The 27110-nt window shown below is 38.4% G+C and overlaps 1 protein-coding gene across 18 annotated transcripts in view; it reads left to right on the forward strand.

Moving 5' to 3' along the window:
* Positions 1–27110, forward strand: part of nrxn2a (neurexin 2a) — a 468354-nt gene that overhangs the window by 306467 nt on the left and 134777 nt on the right. The window contains exon 1 of one of the 18 annotated variants that reach the window (XM_055181039.2): positions 10666–12269. The exons of 15 other annotated variants lie outside the window; for them this stretch is intronic. In XM_055181039.2, the coding sequence (XP_055037014.1) occupies positions 11966–12269 (304 nt within the window). In that variant the 5' untranslated portion in view covers positions 10666–11965. Of the gene's footprint in view, positions 1–10665; positions 12270–27110 lie in introns of those variants that run through there. 2 more of the 18 variants (XM_055181038.2, XM_055181036.2) reach the window with 2 other exon arrangements.

The raw sequence follows: 27110 nt of genomic DNA on the forward strand, positions 1-27110 counted from the left end.
CGCGTTATGGGAGCGGCGGGGCTGTACACACTGTCAGAAAAAATTGTCCCTAGCTGTCACTTTGGGATGGTACATTTAAAAAAAAAAGTTTTGCACCTAAAGATGTACTCAAAAAAATTGTTTGTTCATTCAACATAATTGAATTAAGGAAAACTTTTCCACGAAACTAGTTTTGGCTTGTACAACAAGAATACAATAAGTTAATTTAAACAAATAATCTTTTGTTGCACCAACTTGATAAATATATTTTCTCTGGTCATAAAAATATCTTGTTCAATAAACTTAATTCAGTTAAGGAAAACTTTTCCACGCAATTAATTCTGGTTTGTTCAACAAAGACAAAACAATATATTTGTAAAAATATAACACAAACTCTTCTAAATCAATAAGATAAATGAACATTAAACACTATAAAATCTTTCTCTTTACCCAAAAATGCATAAAATAACACTTAATTAAAAAAATTACTCTCCAAAGGCAGTTGCATGCAAAGCATGCTGGGAAATACAGATTCACGGCCCAGTAAGTAATAGCAACAAAAATCATTAATGTGGTCCCAATATAAAATGATTAAGTTAATGTATTTTTTTTTAATTTAAGCAGATTGAACATTATAAAAATAGGTTGAGACAAAAAATAAAAAATTGTGTTGTATTAACTTGTTTCATTTAATTAGACAAGGTGCAAAAATATTTTTTTTTGAGTGACAAATCTATACATATTAGGATTCTTTAAAAGTGTAACAATCTAGGGCCCATATTCTTCTGTCAGTGTACTTACACACTACTGCACATTCATTGTTGACATCTAAATGAGCAGCCTTGCTCATATGACATTGCTGAAATTATTAATACTGAACTTTGTGTACTGAAATGAACTACAACCCTGTGTTTAATTCGACATAAATGAAAACGTAACGGTGAAAATGAAGATTTAAGTGCATTTTCTCTACATTCTCGGGTATCAATCATACACCCAGCAAAAGACTAAAAATATGTCTTTACACAAATTTCCAAAAGACCCAGAAAATTCAATCTGAAAATGTGACCTAGAATGAATACTGTAAACAGATGCATAGCCTTGGTTTTTATTCACATTCAGTGAAATACGGCTACTACTCTACTCTGACTAAGGTCTAAAGAGTTCCTTTACTAATTATTTATTATTTTTTGAAAAGAAAGAAATGCACAGTGATGTAGTGTCTTGCTCTTGTAAAGCTCGAGCAGAGCCAGTCTTTTAACACTTCCTCACGTGTATCTGTCCAGCATTGGTACAGAGGACAAGTGTGAACTGTCCTAATTGAAATTAAAGCCTACTGCTACTGGAGCGCATCCCATCCTGCCAAAAGACTGGCTTTTGCACAGGTGGGCCTTTACAGATCACATAATGTGAAAAAGTATTTCTGTCACAGATGGTTGAGTTCATTTCTGGTGACACCTGGCCCCCAGTCACCCACCCACCTACACACACACAAACACACACACACACACACACACACGCGCACGCACACACACACGCTCGTACAGTAGCTTCACCCTTTCTTGTGCCACCCACAATGATTGATGAGGTTTCTGGTGTACTGACACCATGTGGGCAGGACTGCCGAACACATGGACAGCAGCATGCTGCTTATCACACGTTCTTCACTGCCCAAGCCATCCATGCGTCAATGCAATAATCACTGTTTGCTCTGTCCAACAAGTGGATGAGAAACAGTGTTTTTCGATCAGCTCTGCTTGGCCCAGTGCTGATGGTTACTGCCCTGTTTTTCTGGGCTCAAACAGGAAGACATTTGATACCCATGAACAAGTTGCTTTGTTTCAGACCATTAACCAGTTGGGTTAATGTTGATCAGAGGTGATTTATTTCAAAGTAGTAGGTGCTTGTAAAGATCTTGTTTAAAATTAGTTGTGTTCAGTGTGTAACGTCAAGGTCATATCTAATAATCAGATTTTTTGTGTCTGTTGTAAATTTGACTTGAAAAATTATTTTAAAAATAGACATTTTATGTTTAACAATTATTTGCAGAGAAGGAATTTCCATAATACCTTGCAACAAGCTTATTAAAGGCGGAGTCCACGATGTTTGAAAGCCAATGTTGATATTTGAAATCACCTAATCAAACACGCCCCTACCCCAATAGAATCTGGACTTTCTGTTGATAGACCCGCCCCACACATACACAACCCGGCAAGAATGTCGGTTTGTAGACAGGCTCCTTACTGCTGATTGGCTATAAGTGTGTTTTGGTAGTCGGCCCGTCTCCTTTTCCAATGCGTTTTTCAAACATCGTGGACTCCGCCTTTAACCCCTTATTGATAAAAAAATTATGCCGGCCTCGCGATTGCAGCCTGATTTTTGTTGTTTACTTATTTAATGTAAATGATTGTACTTAACCCATCAAAGAATACATTATAAGAAAGGTCTAAGGCTTAAGCGTTGTATTTGACACTTAATTTTATTCAGAAAAACTTCAAATTTAAGGTTACAGGTGATAATGGTTTGTAATGTATTGTAATGTAATGGTTTTTATATATATATGAAGAGTTTTGTTGCAAAACAAGATAAATCTGTTTTTAACATTTTTGTCAAAACATGTTTATTATTATGTTATCATGGTATTATTTTGTTTTATGGTGCTACTTAGCTCTATTTTTTAAGTTATGAAGGTTTAAATCAAAACAAACCGACTGCAGTTGAATTTATATTAATTAGAATGCACAACCAAAAAACAAGATTTCTGAAAAATTAAAAAAACGAGTTATCTCGTTTTGCAACGAAACTTTTCATATATATGATATATAATTTGATTTTCAAAGTTTTTATTATAAAAATATGCAAAATGCAATAAATCCATGACAAGTTTTTTTTTTCAAAATGTTATAAATCTTTTGAATCAACATATAAATGTGCATTCATCTGTGCCATGTTATATTCATTTAGTTGACTAGTGGTATACACTGATTAAAAAAAAACATTATTGGCATTAATCAAAACACTTACTTTGTCATATTAATAACACTGTCATTGCTGCTGTAATTCTTGGGACGTCGTCGCTGAAATTTTTTGCCAGCGATCAGCTGTGAAATGTTTTGGTCCTGATCGATTTTCGATTACTTTAAGTAAAATAATAGAAAGTTTTTTATAAGATCGCCTGGGGTCAATGTGTTAGCATGACAGAAGCTTGATGCTGTCGGGAGAACAAGCAACAGTCGGCATTTTTCCTTCTCTCGAGTGCCTCTCGCATAATTTATTCAATTTCGATGGCTTTGGTTTCTTTCCCGTCACAGAAAACCACCACAGGTTTATCAATGACATCAAAGTATTATTTTGTTTTTGTTTGTTCGTTGATCACGAAGTACAAAATAAATGAGGAAAACTAGGATTCTGTGTGTATTCAAAGCGCTGCCATTATTGTTTACAATGCGTGGAATGGTGTGCTGTGATTGGTTGAGCGGATTTATTGCATTCTGCAGAGAAGGAGGACTGCCGTTTGTCACGGTTTGGAAAAAAAGACAGAAAAGATGACAGAATAACAGGACGGATATTAGATTTTGCATAAAATTAAGAATTTACTGTTATACTGACCTGACACAATATTGATTTTTGTGGTAACTATTTTTTTTTAAATGCCGTTTTATCACGTTTTGGAACCAAACTCTTCATTTACTGTATAAACATATTTCGCATAGTATTGAAAAGTATCAATAAAAATTTACAATGAAAAAAGTTAATTGTAAGTGTACATTGTGATAAATAGGGGAGAGATTTTTCTTTTTTTAGAAAAACTAAATTTTAAATAATGTTTATCAATACCAGGTGAAATTTTTGAACAAATGTAAAATGACTTCAGTAAAATTTCACTTTGAACATAAGTAGCGCATTGTTACTTTCGACCCTGTCAGCTGGGATGTCTAAGAAGTCAAACTTCAGGATGTGTAACACATGAAACAAGAAACACAACGCATTGTTAGAAAAGAATAACTGCTTAAAGGGATAGTTCACCTTTAAAGGAAAATTCTGTCATTATTTACTCATCCTCATGTTGTTCTAAGCCTGTATGTATTTCTTTTTTCTGATGAACACAAAAGAAGATATTTTGAGAAATGATGGTAAACACACAGCAGATAGTGAACATTGACTTCCATAGTAGGAAAAAATATTTTGGAAGTATTCTGATAAATGATGAAGAAAATATTTTGATAAATGATGGTAAGCACACAGTTGGCGGTACCCATCATTTTTTTTCCTACTATGTAATTCAATGGTCACTATCTGCTGTGCATCATTTCTCACAATATCTTCTTTTGTGTTCATAAGAAGAAAAAAAATTCATACAGGTTTAGAACAAAATGAGAATGAATAAATTATGACAGAATTTTTATTTAAAGGTGAACTATCCCTTTAAGGAATTTACTTATCAGGATCGAAAGCAACTTTCTGAACCTACACGTGCAAAACGGTAACGCGATATTTGTCGGCTTTGTCAAGGGTTGCATGCTAAAGATGCTGTCATAGTTTGGAATGCAAATGTACTCAGGGCTCGGAGAAAATCACTTTGTTGCTTTTGTTCTGCATTACTTTCGCCCCGTTTCCCCCCCTATATTTAGTTTTACTCAGCGTTAGTCTGTTTATTAAAGTATTGCTTAGCAAGCTCACTGTGTTTTGTAAAAGAGCTTTTATGATTTAATGGCACTTTCTATTCTGTGCTATTGTTTTAGTTTACATGAAGGAAAAATGAAATGCTTTAGACCTCTGGTGTTACACTTTGTATTTGTGCTTTAAGGTCCCAGCATCCAGATCGTGTTGGTTTAATGTTGTTTGCTTTAATATACTCTCAGCGGACACGAGCGGAAGTGGCTCAGGCAGAATTTGTTCAGATAAGCCCGATTGCACTAGTAGATGGCACTCGCATCATTTCCTGAGTTCTTAATACCATTTCCCTTATCTGTTGTGGCCCAGACAAAGAAAAATATAGTCTCCATTTTCATAAATCAAGACGTAACATCATACTTTTTGAAAAGAAGTTATTTGTAATGGCTGAAACCTTGAACATAAACTTACCTTAGCCAGATTAAAAGGCAATAGAATCTATTTAACCTGTCAGGCGATCTCTGCACCGCGGTGTCTTTGGGTGAGTGCTGTTAGGTGCAGCCGAGCATGCATTCACACAGGGCTCCGTCCCCTTCCCTAAAGAGCAATTTGAGGTGCTGTCTCTTTAAGTTGAATTAAATCCAGCAGATATCTCAACCTCGGGCCATTAGTTCTAGAGGAGGCAGGCATTATGAGTAATTATACCAAAACTGCCATTATTAATCCGGCCTTATCTTCCCTGGGGGCTACTGCACAAATGTCTTGGGTGGAAAAGCTCAGGATGCAGGAAAGAGCAGATGATGTCTCTTCGTCTCTTGTTTGTCCCCACACACTCATTATGCTGTTGGCTTATCTCAAATCACACAATATTAAGGAGCAAACTGGATTTCTTTATTGCCTTCCGAGCGTCCAAGCAATCCTCTAGACTATGAGGGCTTGCTATACTATTTTATATTTGTATTCATGGCATTTTTGCTTTTATTACTAGTGTAAACCAAAAGAGGAACCAAGCAATGCTGCAGTAATATATCGGAAATAAGTTGATTATGTTCTGCTAGGACCTCTGGTGAAGTGCCCTCTCTAATACCATATGTGCTTCAGGTTATCAATCCAACACAATGAACTTGATTGGTGCTTTCCCTCCCCTTGATCACCTTTATCACACGCTCTCGAGATGTCTCAACCCTCCGACTCTAAGTGGACCAGCGTGTTGTGCGGAGAGAAGATGGCCAACAGCTCAGACCGCCTAGTGGCAGATGGTTAAACCCAGGGATGCCTCACACCCAGAAGCACGCATGGCCCAGATAGCATCGTCTCTTATCGTGCTGAGCAACCCCAGGGTTGGCAAATTGATTAATACCGGCCTTTCATCTCCGAGAACCCTCATGAAGATATTATCACCGCTGAGGAGAATGTTCCCAATCCACCCGACTGACAGCGGATGACACATCCTATGAATTACCGTCTCTCTAATTCTGCTTCAACCTTCATCGTCATCATCAGTCTTTCAGGTTATCCAGCCCTCATTACATAACTAGCGACAATCTTTTCTAGAGCTCCACGTGTCAGCTTACCTCGACGCCCAAGGCACCGCAAGACAGAAAGCTCATAAATACAAAATAGCGACTACCGTCATCGATTATCCTTCGGCACGGCCGTTCAGCCACTTTCTATTTTTGCGCCCCAGATCTTTCAGTCTGGATGTTTTTGCCCATATTTGAGGCGTGTCACCTGATCCCAAGGTTATCTACCGTGTATCTCAAGCGCTCGGTCTGCAGAGAAATGAGAATCGATTATAGCGGGATGGGCATTTCTCCCAGCCTCCCCCTGGGCTAAATCTCGACGTGCAGGCTTTGTGTTTATTTGAGCGGAGTCGACAGTGTGGCTAACTGTGGCCGTTAGCAGTGCCTGACGTCGTGGATTTACAGACTCGGCAGAGGCACAGCATTGCCCCCTCCTCTTCTTCGTTCGGTTCAATCAACACAGCTCATTGGCGTCGACGACCCCCCCTTGCTCTCTCTCTTTCTCTCTCTCTCTCTCTCTGTATCTGAGTAATGACTTGCTTCTCCACTCCTGTCATCTTGAAAGGTGGCTCTGGCTCTTTCCTGTTTGGCCTTTTTTCCACGTATGTCTTTTCAAGCGGGAAGGCAATCCCAGATGAGATCTCTATCCCACATGATTTATCTGATGTATGGTGCAAACGCTCAGTCCATCTTGCCCTTATTCTTTCTTTCTATTTCTTTCTGTCTTGCACACATTGATAGAACGATAATCGTTTGAACCGTCCATACATTTTCTGTGTTTATAAATGTCATTTTACATGAGCCAATGTAAAATAGGTAAACAAAAATATTCTGATTTGTTCAGTATATACTAACAACTTGAAGGTTTGGTTGGACGGTTTACTAAGTAAGGACTTGGTGGTGTACTCATTTAATATTTACTGAGAAATAGTGTCATCTGGCATGATGATGTGAAGTATTTTTTCTCCCTTGTGATGTCAGAAGGGGATAATACCGCCCCTTAATCTGCACTTTCCAACCACTGGACTGCCATTTAGTGCAAACTAATTTGCATTTAAAAGGACACACCCAAAAATGTAAAATTGGCAATTTTAACATGCTATAATACAATATCTATATGGGGTTTTGAGCTAAAACTTTACATATGTACACTGGAGACACCAACGACTTATTTGCAGGGGTGCACACTTGTCACCTTTCAGCAAAATTTGCCGTTTTTGATCCAAAATAGGTCATTCTTGTGATTCGTCTAGATCTGATGAGTTTCGGAAAATGAGGCGTGAGGGTCTGTAAAGGAAATTGTGAAAATCATGTCCAGCCATTTTTATGTTTTACCATTTATAACGTTAGTCACCTTATTTGCTGCTGAAGTTTAAGCAGTCTGTGCTGATTGAGCGCACACACTTAACTCGTAGTATTTTCTCATTCGCGGTTACGTTGCTGTGCGCGTGGTCACAAAAGCTTAACATTTGTGTTTAAGCAATTTTTAATGAAGTGATTTTAAGCCTTTGAACACAAACAACAGTGCTATATGTGCGCTCTGTTTCTGTGTGAGAGAAAGAAAGAAGAGAAAACGCATGTGTATTAGATCCGGACTTTGATCTTAAAGGGGAAGTTACCTAATTTTGCTCCTGTCTGTCACTCGTGTTAATCAAACAGCATTAAGAGAAAATCTCTCACTGCTCTTAACTAAATCACTTTTCTACCTTTAATAAGATTTGTACGTCGAATTGTGCACGAGTTTGATTCGAATTGCTCATTCAGGGTTCATATTCATACTGTATTAGAGCTATGACTGTGAAAAGAACAAACCCTGAATTATTTGTTCATGTGTACTGAACAATATGATATACAAATTTCTGTAACACTTAAAAAATGTTTTATTTGATCACATTAGTAAATACATTTTTTAACAAAAAATTGACATCTTAAAAAAGTCTTGTGAAATGTCTCCTTTAAAACATGTGAAAGTGTTGGAGAAAATGTTACAGTTTATTGCAGAAAGTCCTTATAAATTTAAAACCACTATGAGTTTGAGTCGTTTATAATGTGAATTTAAAAAAGCAACACTCCTCAAACACAATCATTCAAAACATTTTTATTATCATGAAAATACCTGAAACAATCTGAAGAACAGCAATATAAATATCCCTTTAGACATTTCCTGGAATAGCGTTTGTAATGCTGCTTCTTCTGTGGCACAAATGGCTTTTTTACACGAGAGCGCCCTCTGGCTTTTGGATGTGGCGGCATTTCACCGTATTTCATTCAAATTCATTCATTGAGAAAACGCGCATTTGCACGATTAATCATCACAGCCCTATCGAATATATTAGGACATTGACCAAATTTTTGAGCCTTTTACCTTTATTCAGAAGGGACAGTAAAAAGTGACTTGAGACTTTTATAAAAGTGGAACTTTTCGGGGGAAAAAGTACATGCAAATTAAATAACAATGAAATGACTAAAGTGACACTGATAAAAATTCTCATTAACAAGAAAACATGTCACGTTCCCTTCTGGTCCTCCTGTTCTGTTCTCTATGTTTTCACCGTTCCTCTGGACTTCATTTCCCATCATCCTCCACGCCCCCTCACCTGTTTCGTGTCTTTAGTCATCCTCACCTACCAGCCATCATCCTCCTTATCTCAATCACATTTAACTTTCTTGTTCCATTCTGTCTTTGTCTTGTCTCTGTCTAATTTAGAGTGTGTTTTCCTGCTTGTTCCCACATTTGTAATTAAAGTTTATTGTTTTGATTCCCTTCTCTGAGTCTCCAGTCTATCTCCATGCACAAGCAGCCTGAGGGTTTCGCATCGGAAAACGTCATATATACATAATGTTCACACTTCTGTAAATCCAGGCTAAAGTCTCATTATGTCTTAATAAACATTGATTTTTATCTTTGACATGCATGGCCTTACTCAGTCAGTATTAAAGATATCAAGGTTGTATTTTCAAAGATCGTTCTTAAAGGCGCTCTAAGCGAATCTGTGTGACGTCACTTTTTGTGTTTGAACTGTTTTCAAACAAACGGAGCGTAGCTAACTCCTCCCGCCCCTACTCCCTTCCATGCTTTCATGAACGCGCCTTACCCTCACCCCCTAATCCTTCTTGTCGTTTATTGGCTGGAACACTTTGTTATGGTTTCTGTTTGTAGGTTTGGACACTTTGTTGTTATTGCAGTTTGTGGAGCCTGGGTCACGTTTTTTTTTCAGTTTGATCAGCAGACAGGCAGCAAGCAGATAGTTAGGAGATGTTTGCTGTATGTAACAAAAAATGTTTTATGGTCTAAAACCCGTGAATTTGCTTAGAGCACCTTTAAGAGGATTTTATGTAGAAAACAGTAAATCGCAAAAAAATGACTAGCTGGGTTTTCACATATTGGGTCTCCCATATACAGTATACATACAGTATAGGCCAAAAGTTTTGACACACTCACTCGTTCTTTATTTATACATTATTCCATATAACATAATAATAATAATAAACTCATCCAAACTATGGCATAGCACAAATGCAACTTTGGAAATTATGTTGGTGACTAAAAGCATCCAAAATAAACCAAAACTCTGTTATATTTTATTATTTCAAGTGCAGTCACCCTTTGCCTAGAAATTGTTGAAGCATATGCATGTCATTTTTTTAAGAAGCTTCTTACATTTTGCATTAAGGATGAATTTTAAAGAGTATAGAAGGAGTTCATATTTAATCTGGGCTCTTATTGGCCTGCTTTTTCTTCAATATATGTATGTATACATAAATAAATACATACACACACACACATTGAAATCTGCACCAGTGCTTACAAACATTCCATAATCCTTACTGTTATTATATCTCTATTACCGTTAATAATTAAAATTATTAGCATTTAATTATTAAACATATTGCAAGTCCTTGTTTCTTTTAGCTTGAGGCTCTTTGCTTAAGGTATGGATTTTATTTTGAGGCCAAGGCACCAGAAGGTGGTAATGTACCAAAGCCATATATTTATATCACTTCAACCCTAATTACAGTATTAAATGTTTCATATCAATGTGTCATCTTCATTAGGAATAGCGCAATAAACGTGCAACAAGAAAGAGTAATAGAAAGATTGAGGCAGGCATTTGTCGACAAAAATATGTCTGGTACTAAATTATTCATAAAGATTGGGAATCAACTCCTGCTTTCTTGGTTGCGGGTGGGGGGTTAGGGTGGGTTGCATCTGGCACAAGCAAATAGTATCCGCTTTTCAGCGCCTGATTTTCACATTGGCTGAAAATAGACCACCTGTAAAATAGAAAAACAAGCCCATTCTTCTTTCAAAGCCTTTCATTTAGCATTGCAAGCATAAACATCCTCTTCCAAGTTCTTTTCACTGCAGTGCCAAGGCTGTGCCGAGAGTGCGCAGGGCTCAAAATTTGTATTCTCGATTGCGTGTGTGCAACTGATTCTCCATCTTTTGGCTTCTTTCTATGTCTGCATGTGTGCTTATGCACTACGAGCGCCCGCTCCCTCCACACCCCTCCCTTTTCTCTCTCTCTCTCTCTCGCTCCCCCTCTCCTCCTCAGACACACACTGCATCGCTTCCTCCTCGCTCTCTCTCTCTCTCGCTTCATCTCTGTAGCAGTCTCTGGTTGAGCATCCAGAAGAAGGACTGCGTGTCCTGCTCCTCACGCTTGCGGCAAGCAACGGTTGTTGTTCCTAGGATATTTTTTTGTTCTCCTCTGCCTTAACGGTCCCGTTAATCCTGAGAGAAAAGCTGTCGAGAGGAGAGGACGCGTTCTAGCCACCGTTCCAAATTTAATTAGCATGCATTTTACCACAGCGGCGCATGTGAGGATTTCGGTCATTTACAATTCAACTGTGTGGACATTTTGCTGCTAACGTTGTCAGACTAAGCTAATTAACAAGGCAATGCTTATCGGAATAAACAGAGGAGGGAGACGAGAGGGGGATAAAATGCAGCGCTAATCGATACGGTGTTCACGTCAGAGAAAAGATTGGAATGCTGGTGGAAAACTGATCGTCATCTAACTCCGCACCTGATCTTTCACTTCAAGAGGAGCGCTGCGTCCGCAGCCATCGCATCAAGAATCACAGCTGGCTTTATTTATTTATTTGTTGCTTTTCCTCTCAACCATTCTGCAGCAGGGTTCTCACCCCTTTACGTCCGTGCATCTCCTCATCTGCCAAAAAGAAACGTGAGCGTTTCGTCCTGCGTCGTTCCTTCATCAAGCCCGGGTCAGTTTCTTTCCCGCTCATCCGTTTGCCTCTTTCTCTGTTTCGGCACGTCTCTTTTATCAGCATTAGAATAATCCTTTAGCCGCCGGGATGTCTCTTATCTCAATTTCCGCGATAGAGGAGCTGCCCTCTGAGGGAGAGTGGTCTTAATATCGTGTAAGCTCTACCTGAGCCTCGAGAGGAAAGGAGAACAAGAAAGGGAGACGCCTCCTGGCATCTTTTTCACCTGGACCATTTCCCTCTCGTCAATTAAGTCCGAATTTGCATTCAGAACCATTGATTGGTGTTGCAGAAACCTTTGGGGAGGTGCAACACTTCGGATTCCATTCAATAATTGTACCATCAGCGCAGACGATCGCCCTTGCTTAGGTTGTTTGTCTTTTTTGGATTTTTCGCCAAGCGTGAAAACGCCTTGAGAGGAGGTCAATAGGTTTTTTCCTTTCGGATTTTGAAGCCAGACTTAAAAGGGATTTGTTCTTTTTGAGGATTTTATCTTTTCTTTGGAAACCAACTGTGAAAGCCTTGAGGCTTCGGGTATTGTAAAACTGCAATCGGCTGTTTTCTACTAAATTATTTACTTGACTCGTGGATAATGATGGACATGGGCACTTTTCTTTGAGATGTACTCTTTCCAACGGATAGGACAAATGGTGTGCGGAAGGGCCTACGGTGGGCCCTCCTGCCCCAAGCTGGAGGTGGTGTTGTTGGGCTGGGAGTTTGGAGGAATCAGCTGGCTGGGCCTCGGCTCTTGGTGGAGACTGGCATTTTCCCTGGCCCTGTTGACCTCGCTGCCGGACAGAACAGCCAATGCCCGCGTGTCTTCCAGCCTGAGCACCACCCATCACGTTCATCACTTCCATAACAAGCATGGTACTGTACCCATTGCCATCAATAGGATGCCCTTCCTTACAAGAGGAGGCCACGGTAAGTTCTCCCTCTATTTCCGATGACTTTCCATACATCATTTTTCACCGTATCGACCAGGCTGCAGGTTTCTTGATCTAGAAAGCTTTGATTAGATTAAGTAGGTTTATTACATTGGACAGCAGGCTGTTGACGTTGATATTTTGGGCATGCATGGAACAATGTTTCATTTTGAACGTCATACACGCACTTTCATTTTTATAGATCCACATGAGAAGTGGTGGTGTGATCTTTGAGCTGATGGTTTTGTTGGGGGCCAGATGTGCGGTTTTCGTGTCTAACCCATTTGATTGGCTCTCCTTGAAAGGGTTTTTTTTAAAACTTGTGTCAATCAAATATTGTGTTGAGCATTGACAACATGTCTTCCAGCTAAGCTCTGGCATATGTTGAGTGGCCACTGAGCTTGTCATATTTCAGTGATAAAGTCGATGAGCTGGCCTGTGCCATATGCTTTGATCATTTGATGGAGTTTTAGGCTGGTTAACTGTATTTTCTTTCTTTTCTTTCTTGGACAACCATTATGCAGCAAGGATTATTATAGATTATGCAGCATCGCCTGCAGCATAGTTTTCAACCATGATATGTTAAACAAAAACAGATTTTCGTTTCATTTCAACTGTTTAATTTTAATTCATCTGGAATAGATGAATAAGCAGAAGGTATTGTTTAACAGTCAATATGTGATTGTAGACACTGTTAACTCTTTTAGTATTTCAGACATTTGCATTTGCTGTTCTCAGACCAGCGTTTTATAAAACTGGGCAGCTTGAGAGATTTTAGCGTTGCCAGTTGTCACATCTGCATGAACTCAAATGAGTCTGTGCAGATTTACTGTATTCATAACTAATAATCAAGGACTTTGCTGTGGTAACATGGCTCCAAAAGGCGCAATGATGTTATGCAGCAGCCGAAAACAGTCCCCTTAGTAACTTTCAATAGCAGGGGAGTATTTTCGGGCATTGCGAAATATCATTGCGCCTCCTGCAGTCATGTTACGGCAGCAAAGTTCTTGATTATTACACCAGAATGGGAGTATAGTTCCTAGTCATATCTGCCTAGAAAATCGGAACTTTTAATTTTCTGTCGGTCTAAGTACACAATGTTACTACAAAAGGATCAAGTTTTAAATATAGGAAACATATTGAAAGTCTTTGGTTATTTTTAGCGCAATGCTAATGGTCTAATCAGATTCAATGGATTGTGCTAAGCTATGCTAAAAGTGGCAGCGCCAGACCCGGAGATCGGCTGAATGGATTCCAAAACGGTAAAAATCTAAAATTTAACTCTAGGGGAGCTGGAAAATGAGTATATTTTCAAAAACAGTGGAGTTTACCTTTAATTTTGACAAAGAAATTGAAATCTTTGAGTAAAATCAAACTTTGATGCTTTTAATCTCATGATTAGATTATGCAACTTTATTTCACAGACAGGGTCACATATATACAATAAAATATTCAATAAAACTTGAACTTGGTGTAAACATGCCATCCTACTGTATGCATCTTTCCAAAGTGGACTACAGCAGTTTGATCTGTATTTAACTATTTACTGACCTTTAATAACATGATGATGTAGTTCATATTATATAGTACAATTTAAGTGTTTATATGATTGTTTTAATATATGATCATATATGTATACCATTTGTTTATTTATTTGTTTATTCAAATAGCTTGTTTTACTCTTAGACACATTTATGGTGTCGGACACTTAGAGAGAAGTGAGTGGGAAACATTGGATTGCTACAATCAATGTGTCACATCCCACACAATGCAAAGTTATAGTAGCCAAAGCTTTCTATGTGAAGAGTCTGGGAGGACAGTGCTAAATGATCCTTTTAAACAGAGAGGGTTAGAGGAATCAGTCCTTGATTCCCAATGACAAGTAGTCCGGCAGAAGAATGTGATCCTGCACAGTAATGGGATCATCAAGCCAACAGTTAGCAGAATCATGGCTCCTCTCAGTGTTTCATTACAACTGGAATTGTCAGTCCGATTCACTGCTTCCGTCACAACATTAATCTCACCTGCTCTCCCATCTGTCTCCTGCGAAATATGCAATACATTTGTGGCGCCCTTATCGCGCGGAAACAGGGATCACGGTTCTGACGGAGCCGAGGTGGAGCAGACACGTCGTGAATTACATCACGGCTCTTGTATGCATCTCCACACTCATTACCGGAGTACCAAAACTGAATGCGGCCCTGTCAGTACGTCCCACCCCAGTGCAATAAAGCTCAGCTTGCGTAGAAAATGACAGATCAATCTGACGACTGCCTGACTCAGCAGCGTTTATGAATTCTGCCAATTCTTTCAACGGAGACGTTATTCGGATCTCGCACACCTTTCGTAATGAAATCTTACCGCTGCGTGGCCTGAATGCAACATATTTGTACCAACAGATTGCAGTGATCTCAAATGAGGCTGTATTGCATTCCCACACAACTCCAGCATGCCGGAAACCTTCACCCTCACTGACCCCTAATAATCATATCCTGCCACATTCCATCACTCCACACACCCCCTGCAAGATAATTGATTTAATTGTTATGTAGATTAGTTGGATAAGTCAATCAGGTCTACAAGGGCCAGAGCGATGGGAAGATACAATTATGGAGATATGGATGGATATGGAACCCTTGCCTCCATCTCATTGGCACCAGACACTTCTCATCATGTGTGCATCTCAAGGCCTAGCACTTATCCGCCCTGGACACCAACACTTACATATTGTGTTTGTTACACAAGGCCATCACAGTTTATTTGTTTTCTTACAGTTCTTTTTGTTTCATTGTACTGCTGGCTGCAATTTTAGCCCGTGTCATATTTCTAGTTTTCTAGCATTGACTGCTCATGCCTTTTGGATTTTTATACTCTTCTCGCTTTTTTCCGACCTATGTTTGGCTTCGAGTTCACACCACTTCAATAGCGACTTATTCCATTAAGAATCTTGACCTTTATTCCTCTCTGACCTTTAAAGTCATTATTTGCTCAGCGTCGTGTTGTTCTGAACCTGTAAGTGTTGGTAAGCCATTTAAAGACTTTACGAAGAATGCTCATGCAGTAAAGACGACAGTTTACCTGTTAAGTTTAATGGAGTTATGAAGAGACATTTAGTTCAATTCACTGACTCAGTGATTTGATCACAGCAGTTCTCAGGTAACAGCTCATTGGAGGGGAAACATAGCCGTGAATGACTTAAATAGGGTGTTTTTCTTATGACTTGTTTGAATTTGGCGCATGAGTCATGTGGACTGCTTATGAGTTGCGATCACATAGAAAGAGAGGGGCGTGATGGATTTTTGATTCACAGAAGAAATTCACAGTTTTAGAGTGTAGAAATAGTGAGAAAACTGTCCCTTTAATTCTCTCACCCTTGAAAACTGATTGCCCTGATAAATTCCCACCGTTTGTTTGAGTATGAGCCCACAGCAGAAATCTAATATCGCATCCACTCCCCTCTCCATTTTGTTTTTGTCATCATCATCTCATTGAAATGCCGCTGGCCCCTCCTTTTCTCTTTAATACCCAGAGCTCCATGGGCTGATGGAGGCGTGATGTTTGACAAGCAGCAGCTTCTGTTTGTTCACTCATGCCTGCCTCTGCATGCTGATGTGGGGTTTCCCAGGCTAGCTCCATACGCGGTCGCCTATCCGGTTGGATCTCGGATCAAAGACTCATTTTTTCCTACGGCTCAAGGGCGCACCTTGATCTGCGCAAGGGCATCTCTTAATGCCCGGCCGCTGGAGAAAGCCGTGATGGATGCTGCCCAATATCGGTCTAAGGAGCGATCCTTTGTGGATCACTGGTGTGTACACTATAGATTGGACCCCATCAAAAGCAGTTTGCTTCAGCGAGAGCCACAATCCATTACTGTCCTCGGGTCGAGCTCTAAACGCCTGGACAAAAAGTGTAGGGAAACAAAATGTGGAATAATTGATCATTGGTTGATTTTGAGAACGATCCATTGTTTGCTCTCAATAGCTTGAATGTGAAGAACTAACGAGAGTATTTAAGCGTGACCTTTTTGTTGCCTGTTATTGAAAACAAGAGTTTTGTCCTCCTCAAAAGAAGCGACTACATGGAGAGCCATCACCTTAAGTACATGTGTCATTTCGGCTTCGCTCCTGAGAATAGACCACTGACTGCAGTCCAATCAATGTGATGGACAAAGTAGTTAGACAATAAACTAGAGGACTGTGGTTTGGAGGGAGTTACACTTACGCCAGCGGCTTTCGGGTGACTACGAGTGTTCAATGATGCTGTGGTGCACGGCCAAAGAAAATTGTGTACTTAAAAGTGAGAACGAAATTGCAGGCTTTGTCTAAAAACAATGAGTCATTTAAGCATGTCAGAAGATCCCGTATTTTGGTTTGTAAGGTGATACTAAAATACAATAAAAGTAATGATTTTGGCCTTGAGTATGTCTGTGAAAAGCTCTCACAGTTTGCAGTAATGTGGCTGTGCACGTTTAGTGAGCTATTTATGCAAACACAGTCATTATGTATGAAGTAAATGGAAACAGGCAGGGCCAAAAATGTAAGTAGTGTAATAATATCAGGCACAATGAGCAGATAACAGATCTGTTGCTGTGTTTTAATAATACTCTAACAATAATACTTCAGCAATATCTATACTGTCAGAAAAATAAGGCAGTAACCTTTTAAAAAAGTACACATTTGATTCATTGCATTTAATCAATTTTTTAAGGCAAGTGGTTGCGATCAATTTATTTAAGCTACATTTAAACAAAATTTGTATATTTTATTTTACTTTACTGATATTTTTTGTTTAAATGTAGCTTAAATAAATTGATTGCAACCACTTATCTTAAAAAAATTATTAAATTCAATGAATCACTTTTTTAAAAGAGTTTATGTTAGTACCGCAAAGGTACATATTGGTACCAAATGTATACATTTCTGTACCTAAATTGAACATTTTGTTTACGTTTTAAAGGGTACTGCCCCAGTGACTGCTTAGGATCGTTTTTTGACAATTTTTCTGACAGTTTAACAATTTAAAGAGATAATAAAACGTATGATTTAAACACTGGGTTATTTTCAACCCAACGTTGGGTCAAAAAAGGACGAACTCAGCAGCTGGGTTAAAATTAACCAAAAAAAAGACCCAACAATGGGGTTAAAACAACCCAGCATTTTGGGTTAAAAAACAAACCAGCATGGGTTAAATTACAACCCAGCTGGCTGAGCTCGTCCCTTTTTGATCCAATGCTGGGTTAAAAATAATTTTTTGCATAACATATGAGTTTGTGCTGTGTGTAATTATTATGTATATATAAACACACACACACACACATTCATGTATGTATTTAAGAAACATTAACATGTGTATATATATTTATTTATATTTTAATATATTCTTAATTATATATAAATAAAAAAATTATATTTAAATAAAACATTTCTTAAATGTATATATATGTATGTGTGTGTGTTTAAATATACATACACAGATCACAAACTCATATATTATGCAAAAAATTACTTTTATTTTGTATGAATGCCCAGCCCTAATTATGATTAATCGCATACAAAATAAAAGTTTGTTTGCATAATATATATCTTATATGTATGTCTATATATATTTTGTATATATAAATACACACACATGCATGAATATATGAGAAATTTTGATATAATTGATATTATATAGAGAATTTTTTTCCCTTAAATATATACATGTGTGTGTGTGTGTGTGTGTGTGTGTTCATGGATGCATAATAATTACACACAACACACACACAAATATATTATGCAAACACAAAGTTTTACTTTGTATGCGATTAATCGTGATTAATCTTTTGACAGCCCTACTAAAATTATTGAATCATGAAATGTGTTAGCATCAACTATAGAAATGTACATCTAAAAATTTTATAAATGTTCGTTGCGATGCGATACAATATTGATTTTCTTCACCGGCGATGCGATACATCAAATACTTTTTCGGTGCGATTATTATTCGATTAATTAATCTTTTTTTTTTATTACAAGCCTAGTTAAGCAGTTACATTTTTACTTAAAAATGCAACCAAAATATATAACATGAACATTTAAATAAACTCTTTGAAAATTGCACAATCTCTGTCCCAATTGGAACATTTACAACTGATCAACATGTAAGAGAAGACACTGCGTTTTGAATGGACAATATCACCTGCAGTGCTAAACACACGCTCGTCTTCTGTCTTTTTTGCTGTTTTCGCTGCTACAATAATTTTTTTTGTTGCTGCATCGCATTCAATTGCTGACACTAGCAGATAAAAATAAACAAAAATCTGTGCTTTGGAAATGCGTAGAAGGAATGAGGACGTGGGAGTAGTGTCAAAATAAAGGTACCTCAAATAGATTTTTTATGTTTGGCATCGATGCATCGGATCGTTAGAAATAAAATGTATGTATCGATTCATATCGATGCATTGTTACACCCCTACTGTGCAACTTTTATTTTCATTGGTGCCCACAACTCAGAGAAAGCCTCCACAATAGCATTTTGTGCGATACAAGTAATGCTCAGCAAGTGCAGTAGCAGGATTAAAGTTACTCCTCATTGGAGTCCAGACCTGTGGTGTGTGTTTGACTAAATGTGACATTGAGGAGAAATAGCTCGGTCTGGATCTCACCCAAGACCCCGATTAAAGGAAGACAGCCATGCTGTGAGCTCTGAGGGGTGAAATCCTTCTCCAGGTGTCTGGATTTCTCCTCTCACACCTGCAGTAAAACCAGCTCAACCGTGCCAGCAGTCCCAGAGATGCAGCTAAAAGGCCCCTTTTGACTTTGCTATACGACCAGCGAAATCCAAACCATCTGACCAATAAACTAGACTAAAAAGCTTTGCAAACAAGCATTGGATTGCACAGGAAATGCAGCTTTCTCACACAGCATTTACAGATGTGACTGTGCTCATAAATAGTGCTGGACAACTGTGTTACTTAAAGCAGGCTTAAAGGCACTCGGATTATGCGTTTTCCTCCATTAATCTCGAGTTATTGATGCATGTTATTGACGTTGTGTCATGCCAGTCAATACTAAATGTTTTATTCAAAGGTCATTATTTCAGTTTCTGACTTCAGATATACACATACTAACGTTAATTTTTTTATTAAAAGTTTAATTAAACCTCCAGCCTGATTTTATATTCGTTTGTGTGCTACTAAAACAGGATATTCATCTGTATTGTAAACTTGGCAAGCCGTTTTAATGCGAATCCTGGAGAAATTAAAAATGTAATAGTTTTATGAGACCTAATTGGGCTTGATGACTTCTGATAGCTTTGTGTTGTGAAGTATATTGGCCCACGAAGACAAAACAAACAGGAAATTTGGCTTATCCAACATTAACAAGCGAAATCCCATATTCCTACTTATGCCTCAACATCTCTGCGTGACACAAATCAAAGGCCTCGTAATTGTTAATGAAGTTCTTTATGCAACCATGTGTTGCTACAGTACTTTGATGGTGTGCCACCGTTATATCTCAGACCTGCCAGCTGAAATACCTGGATTATTTTCCCTCGCTTTGATAGCCTGGAAAGTGCACTCTTAAAAATAAAGATTCTACAAACGTGATGCTCTAGAAGAAAAATTTCTGGCACCCCAAAGAACCATTTAGTCAAAGGTAGGCTGCTTAAAAGGATCATTTCTAACTATATTACGGTCTAAAGACTCAATGGAACCATACAGCCAAAAAAGGTTCTCCAAGATCAGCAAGCAACATCCATTTCACCATCTAGCTTAACTAAGTCTAACGGCTAAGAATAATTAATGCGTCGTACACACCATAAGCGGATTTAACTATTTGCGCTAGTAGATTATATACAAAATCAATGCAAAGACACTAACAGATGAAAATATTAAACTCAAGCAGATAATTTGCATGACACGACATTAAATCCCACAAATTATCTAGAACGAAGAATGTGATGCTTTACCTTTGGTTTGTACGCAGCATTACTTCTAGCCAAATTAACCTTAAAGGAACACGCCGACTTTTTGGGACTAAAGTCCCAAAAAGATCCTTTAAATTTGCCAAAATACCTTGTAAGTGTGTGATAAGCGAAGTTACATTCTGAAAAACGCTGGGTTATTTTCAACCAAACCCAATTCCCATAATACAGCGGCTATGAATAAACTTTACAAGCGAGTGTATTAATCATGTGCTAAGTTGAAAACCCCCTAGGAGAAAAACCTCATGACCTTTTCAAGCCTAGGAGGAAAAAAGTCCTAGGAGGGAAAAAACCTCTTGGGAGATATATATATATATATCCTCTATATATTTTTTATATGGGATGTAAACAGATAATGAGATTAAACGGGTTCCGTTGGTGGTCGTTTGTCAGGTGGTCTGGGCATCACTTTGAGGGCGGCCAGTAGATCAGTGGTGTGTTGACCTCCACAGCAGCCTGGATCTGTTTGTCTCAATGTCCTCGAGTTCGAGGGTGAGACAGGGAGAGAGAAACAAAATCGTATTAGCGTAGGGGCCGTTCGTATCTAATGCAAGTGTCACACAGTGTTGTGATTTAATATCTGCTCGGTTCCAAACAGGCTAGCTATTGCGGGGTTAGTATATTACCCAGACGAGGTATGTGAATGCTTTGTTCTGTACAGGCTAACTACAGGCTAACTATTTGGTTGTCGTTTAACCCATGCTGGTTGTTTCAACCCAAAATGCTGGGTTGGAAAAAACTTTCTGGGTTAATTTCAACCCAGATGCTGGGCTCGTACGTTTTTGACCCAACGCTGGGTTAAATATAACCCAGACTTTTTTTAGAGTGTAACCGTGATTACAAGGTGTTTCGTTTTATTTATTTATTTTATTTCTTTTTGGGCTATGGTTTGACGTCTATTAGATTTTCACTGACGGCCCAAATTTCGCCTTGTTCGCCTATGCGTTTGGCTGTTTGGATGGCTATTAAAAACAATGCTGGGTTATTTTCAAGCCAGTGTACTGTATGCTGGGTTGTTTTAACCCATTGTTGGATCAAATATAAAAATTTTCTGGGTCAATTAAAAAATAATACCCAGCAATTTGGGTTGTAGACGTTTAGACAAAAAATAGCTTGCTGGGACAGCAGCTTTATTTTTAAGAGTGTGTTTAAACTATTCAGCAATAAAATAGCTGTAAGACTACTTTTTCATAACCTGTGAAATTATATCTAATTAAACATTTTCTCATTTCAAACCTCCGGAAATAACAACAGCACGCTTGTTAGTTTTTCATGCCGACTGAGTGCTGACAGCAAATCACCTCTCTGATGTCTGTCTAAGAATAGAGAGTGTTATTTGTAGAGGGTGTTGAACACCAGCAACAACAGTGGTGAGAAGTGCGCAAGAAGCCCCCGAGTCTCCAGGTCTAAAGTGCGCAAGCTCGAGATCCACCTACTCACATCTCCCCTGACAGAGACGAGAGCACCCGAGTGCTGCTTTCAAAACGACATAGTTTGGCCTAAGAAAATGGAAATGCCACAGAAATGGAAATTGATGCTGTATTCTGTGGAAGCCTTTTTATCAGAAATCTAAAGAGAGGGGCAGCTGCATGTCGCTCTTGAAATAACTGAGGCGAACTAAAAATATTAAAACAAAACATATCTCTGTAATGTTTAGAAAAGTTTTGCACATTTATTATTAAACAACATTCGGCAGGATTGAGGATTGGGATTTTGAGAGTACCGGATACAGCTCATTTTGCTATTTAAAGAGATAATAAAATTATTCCTGGCAATATCTCTGAGGATTACACAATTTCACAGATAGACGAGCTCACAGCAAGCACACGCAGCGATGATAATATTGGCGGCAGAAGTGTGATTCATGCCCTCACATACGGGGAATCACAGCAGCATTCTGCTCTCTCTGTGGCTTTGCCGTGAAATAGGATTATCAAAACTTTTTTTTTTGCTTTTCTATGAGGCCGCAACTCTTCGCTGCAGCAAGTGTCCCAATCAGGTCCTCTCGTGGTGTCTGTCGGAGCTGTGGTAGTAATTCAGCCATGCAGCTTTGCTTTCAGTGCTGTCTGTAGATAAATAATAAATGAATATTGAATATTGAAAGGTAATGCTCTATAGCCTTTCTGTATCCTTCACATGTAATAGGACCGCTCATAGGTGAAGAGATGTGGCAGACCCTTAACATAATAGTGTGCTTAATGTCATGTGACTATATATTTATAAATGGCTGATTGTATTCAGCTACCAATAACTATATGATAGATTGTGGAAATATGTGTAACATTGGAAACTATTATGCTCAAATGATCAAACTGAAGCATTGTTCTCTCCAAAGTCTGTAAAAGTGATACTAAGCTTTGTCTCCGAAAGCAAGGTGTAGTGGGTTTTTAGTGGCATCCAGATTTGAGATTGTGAATTGCAACCAACCTCAATTTCATAATGCATAAAGAAGCTACAGCAGTAACAGAAAAGGTAAGAACGTTGATTGGTTGGTTCTTGTCACATGATCTGCGGCGCACTTGCGGCATTCGGAAATGTTTAGATTTTTTTAACTTGATGCGGTGTAGGCGCGCCTGGAAAAGACGAGCGTGTCGCACCGTGTGCGTTTCGTGACCGAGTCGCTTCCATTATGAGCGCGCCTACATTTGAAATAACGAATTTCATATGAAAAGATGTGATATGTGAACAGCCCCTTATGCTGTAGATGCTTTCCCATGATATTGTAGCAAACCTCCACAAACAGGTTTGACGTGTGAGACCCTGTCTGTGAAATCCATGCTAAAGTCTTATCATCTACAATAATTATGATTTAAAGCATCAATTTTGATTTTACTCATTGATTTCACTTTCATTTCAGTCTTTGGCATGACCTTACTCCGTCAGTTTTAAAGATATCAAGGTTATAGTTTCACAAAATTAGATTTTTGGTGGAGAACAGTAAATCACAAAAAAAGACTTTAGCTGGGTTTTTACAGATAGGGTCACACATAAGCTTTATCTTTTATTTTAAGTTATAGTTTTAATCTAAATCAGACATTTCCAATAGATGAGTATGGACTTCAGAGAGCAGAGATTAATACACAAAGGAAGTGACATAGTGACCCAACTGCCTTTGACAGCTGCTGTGATTTACAGTACGGCTACTTTTAGGCTTTGAAATGCTTCCTGTGCATCTCAGCACATTGATTTAAAGCTCATTGTGTCTGCGCAGCAGTTTAGAGCCTCTTAGATGGTCCAGGACTGGATTTCTGTTGCACTCATTATTCTTTCATTCTACCTTCAGCTCAAATACCCGATGCTTAATCTCGCTTCTCACTCATTATTTTTGTTCCCTCATCTCTTTGATCTTTATCGCACATTTACAGTGGTTTCCACATGCGTATTAAGCAGCATGCTTAAAATTCTTTCTTTTAATCATCATTAGAAATAGTGGCCCACATTCTAAAGTGTTGCAGTATCAGAAATTATAAGGGGTTTGCAACAAAGATGCCACAGTGAATGCCGCAAATATTTTACATTAAAAAGAGCTCATACTAAAAAAGTCCACAATGCTAAATATGAAAAGTTTGGTTCCAAAACGCAATAAACGCCATTTTTGAAAAAAAATGAGTTACTGCCAGAATCAGTATTATATCAGGTCAGTATTAAAAAGTAAATTCTTAATTTTATGCAAAATCCAATATACGCAGTGTTATTCTGTCATCTTTTCTCCCTTTTTTCCCAAAATGCAATAAACGCCACTCTCCCTTTTCTACAGAATGCCATAAATCCGCTCCACATATTGCAGCGCACCTCACGCAATGTAAACAAACAATGGCTGAGTACACAGAATCCTAGTTTTCCTCATCTACTTTGTACTTTGTGATCAACAAACAAACAAAAACAAAATAATACAGTACTTTCATTGATAAACCTGGGATGGTTTTCTGTGATGGGAAAGAAACGTAAGCCATCAATATCTAATAATTTGCAATAATGCAAGAGACACTCGGGAGACGGGTGCTTGTTTGCCCGGGCCGACAGCATCAAGTTTCTGTCATGCTAACACATTGACCCCAGAGGATCTTATGAAAAACTTTCCATAATTTTACTCAAAGCCAATGAAAATTGAGCAGGACCAAAACATTTTACAGCTGATCGCTGTGAAAAACGTTAAGCGACGACGTCAATTATAACCGCAGCAATAACAGTGTTCCTAATATGACAAAGTAAGTGTTTTGATTAATGACATTATTGTTTATATTTTTAATTAGTGTGTACAACTAGTCAACTAAATGAATATAAAATGGCAAATATGAATGCACATTTATATAGGCTATTGATTCAATAGATTTATAGCATTTTGAATAAAAACTTGTCATGGATTTATTGCATTTTGTGGAAAAAATAATCAGTTTTTATAATAAATCTTTGAAAATCAAGTTATGTATTTGAATTTTTTTATGTTTTTATAACCTAAAGATGCTATGTGAAAGTTTGTAACAGAAAATAGTGGTTTTCATCCTGTCACTTTCTTGGTATAGAAAACACGTTTTTACCAAAATTTGTTAAAATGGATTTATTGCGTTTTTGAACCAAGCTCTTCATATCTTAATACTTTATATTTAAATTCTCCTTTGTGATTTTGATTTAAATATTAGAATTTAATTAATTAATATTTTTATGTAATATTTAAAGGTGCTGTGTGTAGATTTTAGTGGCATCTAGTGGTCAGATTGGATATTGCAACCAACTGCACACTACACAGCCCCCCCCCCCCCCTTTTTTAAACACATAGAAAAGCTACGGTAGCCACCACAGGATACACATATCGTAATCTGAGATAGCGTAGTGACAAAACACACTCTGTAGAACAGTTTGTCCGTTTAGGGCTACTGTAGAAAAATGATGCCGCAAATTGGTGACTTTCATGTAAGGGAACCCGAACTGCTGATTCTAAATAAAAACATAAAAGTTAATTATGTAAGGTCTTTATACACCACTAAAATATAGTTATGTATATTATATTGCTTTTCTGTCAAAAGGTCCTTCTAAAAGTCACACAGTGCACCTTTAAAGTTTTTTTTATCATATTAAAGAGACATTCCACCTTTTTTTTAAAAAAATGCTAATTTTCCAGCTCCCCTAGAGTTAAACATTTGATTTTTACCATTTTGGAATCCATTCAGCCGATCTCTGAGTCTGGTGTTAGCACTTTTAGCATAGCTTAGCATAATCCATTGAATCTGATTAGACCATTAGCATCACACTCAAAAATTACCAAAGAGTTTTTATATTTTTCCTATTTGAACTTGACTCTTCTGTAGTTACATCGTGTACTAAGAACGAAGGAAAATAAAAAGTTGCGATTTTCTAGGCAGATATGGCTAGGAACTATACTCTCATTCTGACGTAATAATCAAGGACTTTGCTGCCGTAACATGGCTGCAGGATGCGCAATGATATCACACAGTGCCCAAAAAACATCCCCTGCTATTGAAAGTTACCAAGGGTACTATTTTCAGGCACTGCGTAATATCATCCTGCGCAATGCTAAATGGTCTAATCAGATTCAATGGATTATGCTAAGCTATGCTAAAAGTGGTACTGCAAGACCCGGAGATCAGCTGAATGGATTCCAAAACGGTAAAAATCAAATATTTGACTCCAGGGGAGCTGGAAAATAAGTATATTTTAAAAAAAGTGGAGTGTCTCTTTAAATAAAATGAATATTTAATGTATCACTTAAAATTTTTAAAGTTTTAAAGACGTTTTGCTCCTTAGTAAAAGTGAATTTCCATCACTAAAGCACTTTCTTTTAAAGTCACTTTCTTTTATTGAATCAACTGCTTTGTTCCATCTAATAAATGGAAAGTTTTTCTAGAGGACATTTTCTATGAGGTCAGGAAATGCACTAGCGGCCGCTCTCCAATGCAAGTGCCGGCATTCGCATTCAGCCGGATTGCTGCGCATTTTTCTTTCTCTCGAGCTCCTTTCGGATGGGACCTGCTCTTTGCGGGAGAACACTCGAACGCTCTTAGAAATCATCAGTGACAGCGACGTAATCAGATCAGCCGTGCCTTGAGCCGTGATTGCAGGAGACACTTGAGCCTGTGCAATCAGCCCAGAGCTTCACGGGGAACGCCTTTGCTTTTCTAGACTCCTCCAGACGGCCATCAGACTGCGTGTGCCGTGTGTGTGAACTTTCCTCGGCGTCTCCGGTCCTCATCTCCGCTTTTGCAAACGTCGCCGTCGAGACGGTGCCGCGTGGCTCAACCTTGGACATAGATTACGCTAATCGGCAGATACCTGTAGTGGAGGTTATTATTTCTTGAGCGGGGTGCAATTTGATGACGATCGTGTTTGAACGCTTTAGTGAATGCAGGCAATCAGAGTTGGTTCATAAGCACCGTGACCGCCGCGCTGCAGTGCGAGGGTGCTCTCCCTTTGGACGGTGTTTATCGCAATCCCCTAATTACTTGCATCTTGCTGAAAGAAGTCGGTGTGAGACACTTTGTGTTGGTCCAATTAATTACACAGTTTAATTTCAGTGGCGAATATACAACGGTACTGTCAGAACCGAGCGGAAATTACTACAGCACTGTCAGACAATGCAAATGACTTAATTAGACACTCGTAACAACCCTCATACTGCCCATTGTTTCTTTTTCAGACTGCTGGTAAACCTGTCCGTTAGTCGAGTGCATATAAACAATCATAAAACCAAAGACATTTACCATACTTGAATTCTTTTCCGTGCCTGCTTTGTTCTTTTTAATAGCAGACCCATTTTCTTGGTACGGTACATGGTTATTTCTGTATGAAGTGAGAGAGGGGACAATCTGCGACGCAAATGGCAGCGATTAGGCATTTGGCCAGCGGCAGACATATGACG

The sequence above is a fragment of the Misgurnus anguillicaudatus genome, chromosome 9, assembly GCF_027580225.2.
Source record: "Misgurnus anguillicaudatus chromosome 9, ASM2758022v2, whole genome shotgun sequence".
NCBI lineage: Eukaryota > Metazoa > Chordata > Actinopteri > Cypriniformes > Cobitidae > Misgurnus > Misgurnus anguillicaudatus.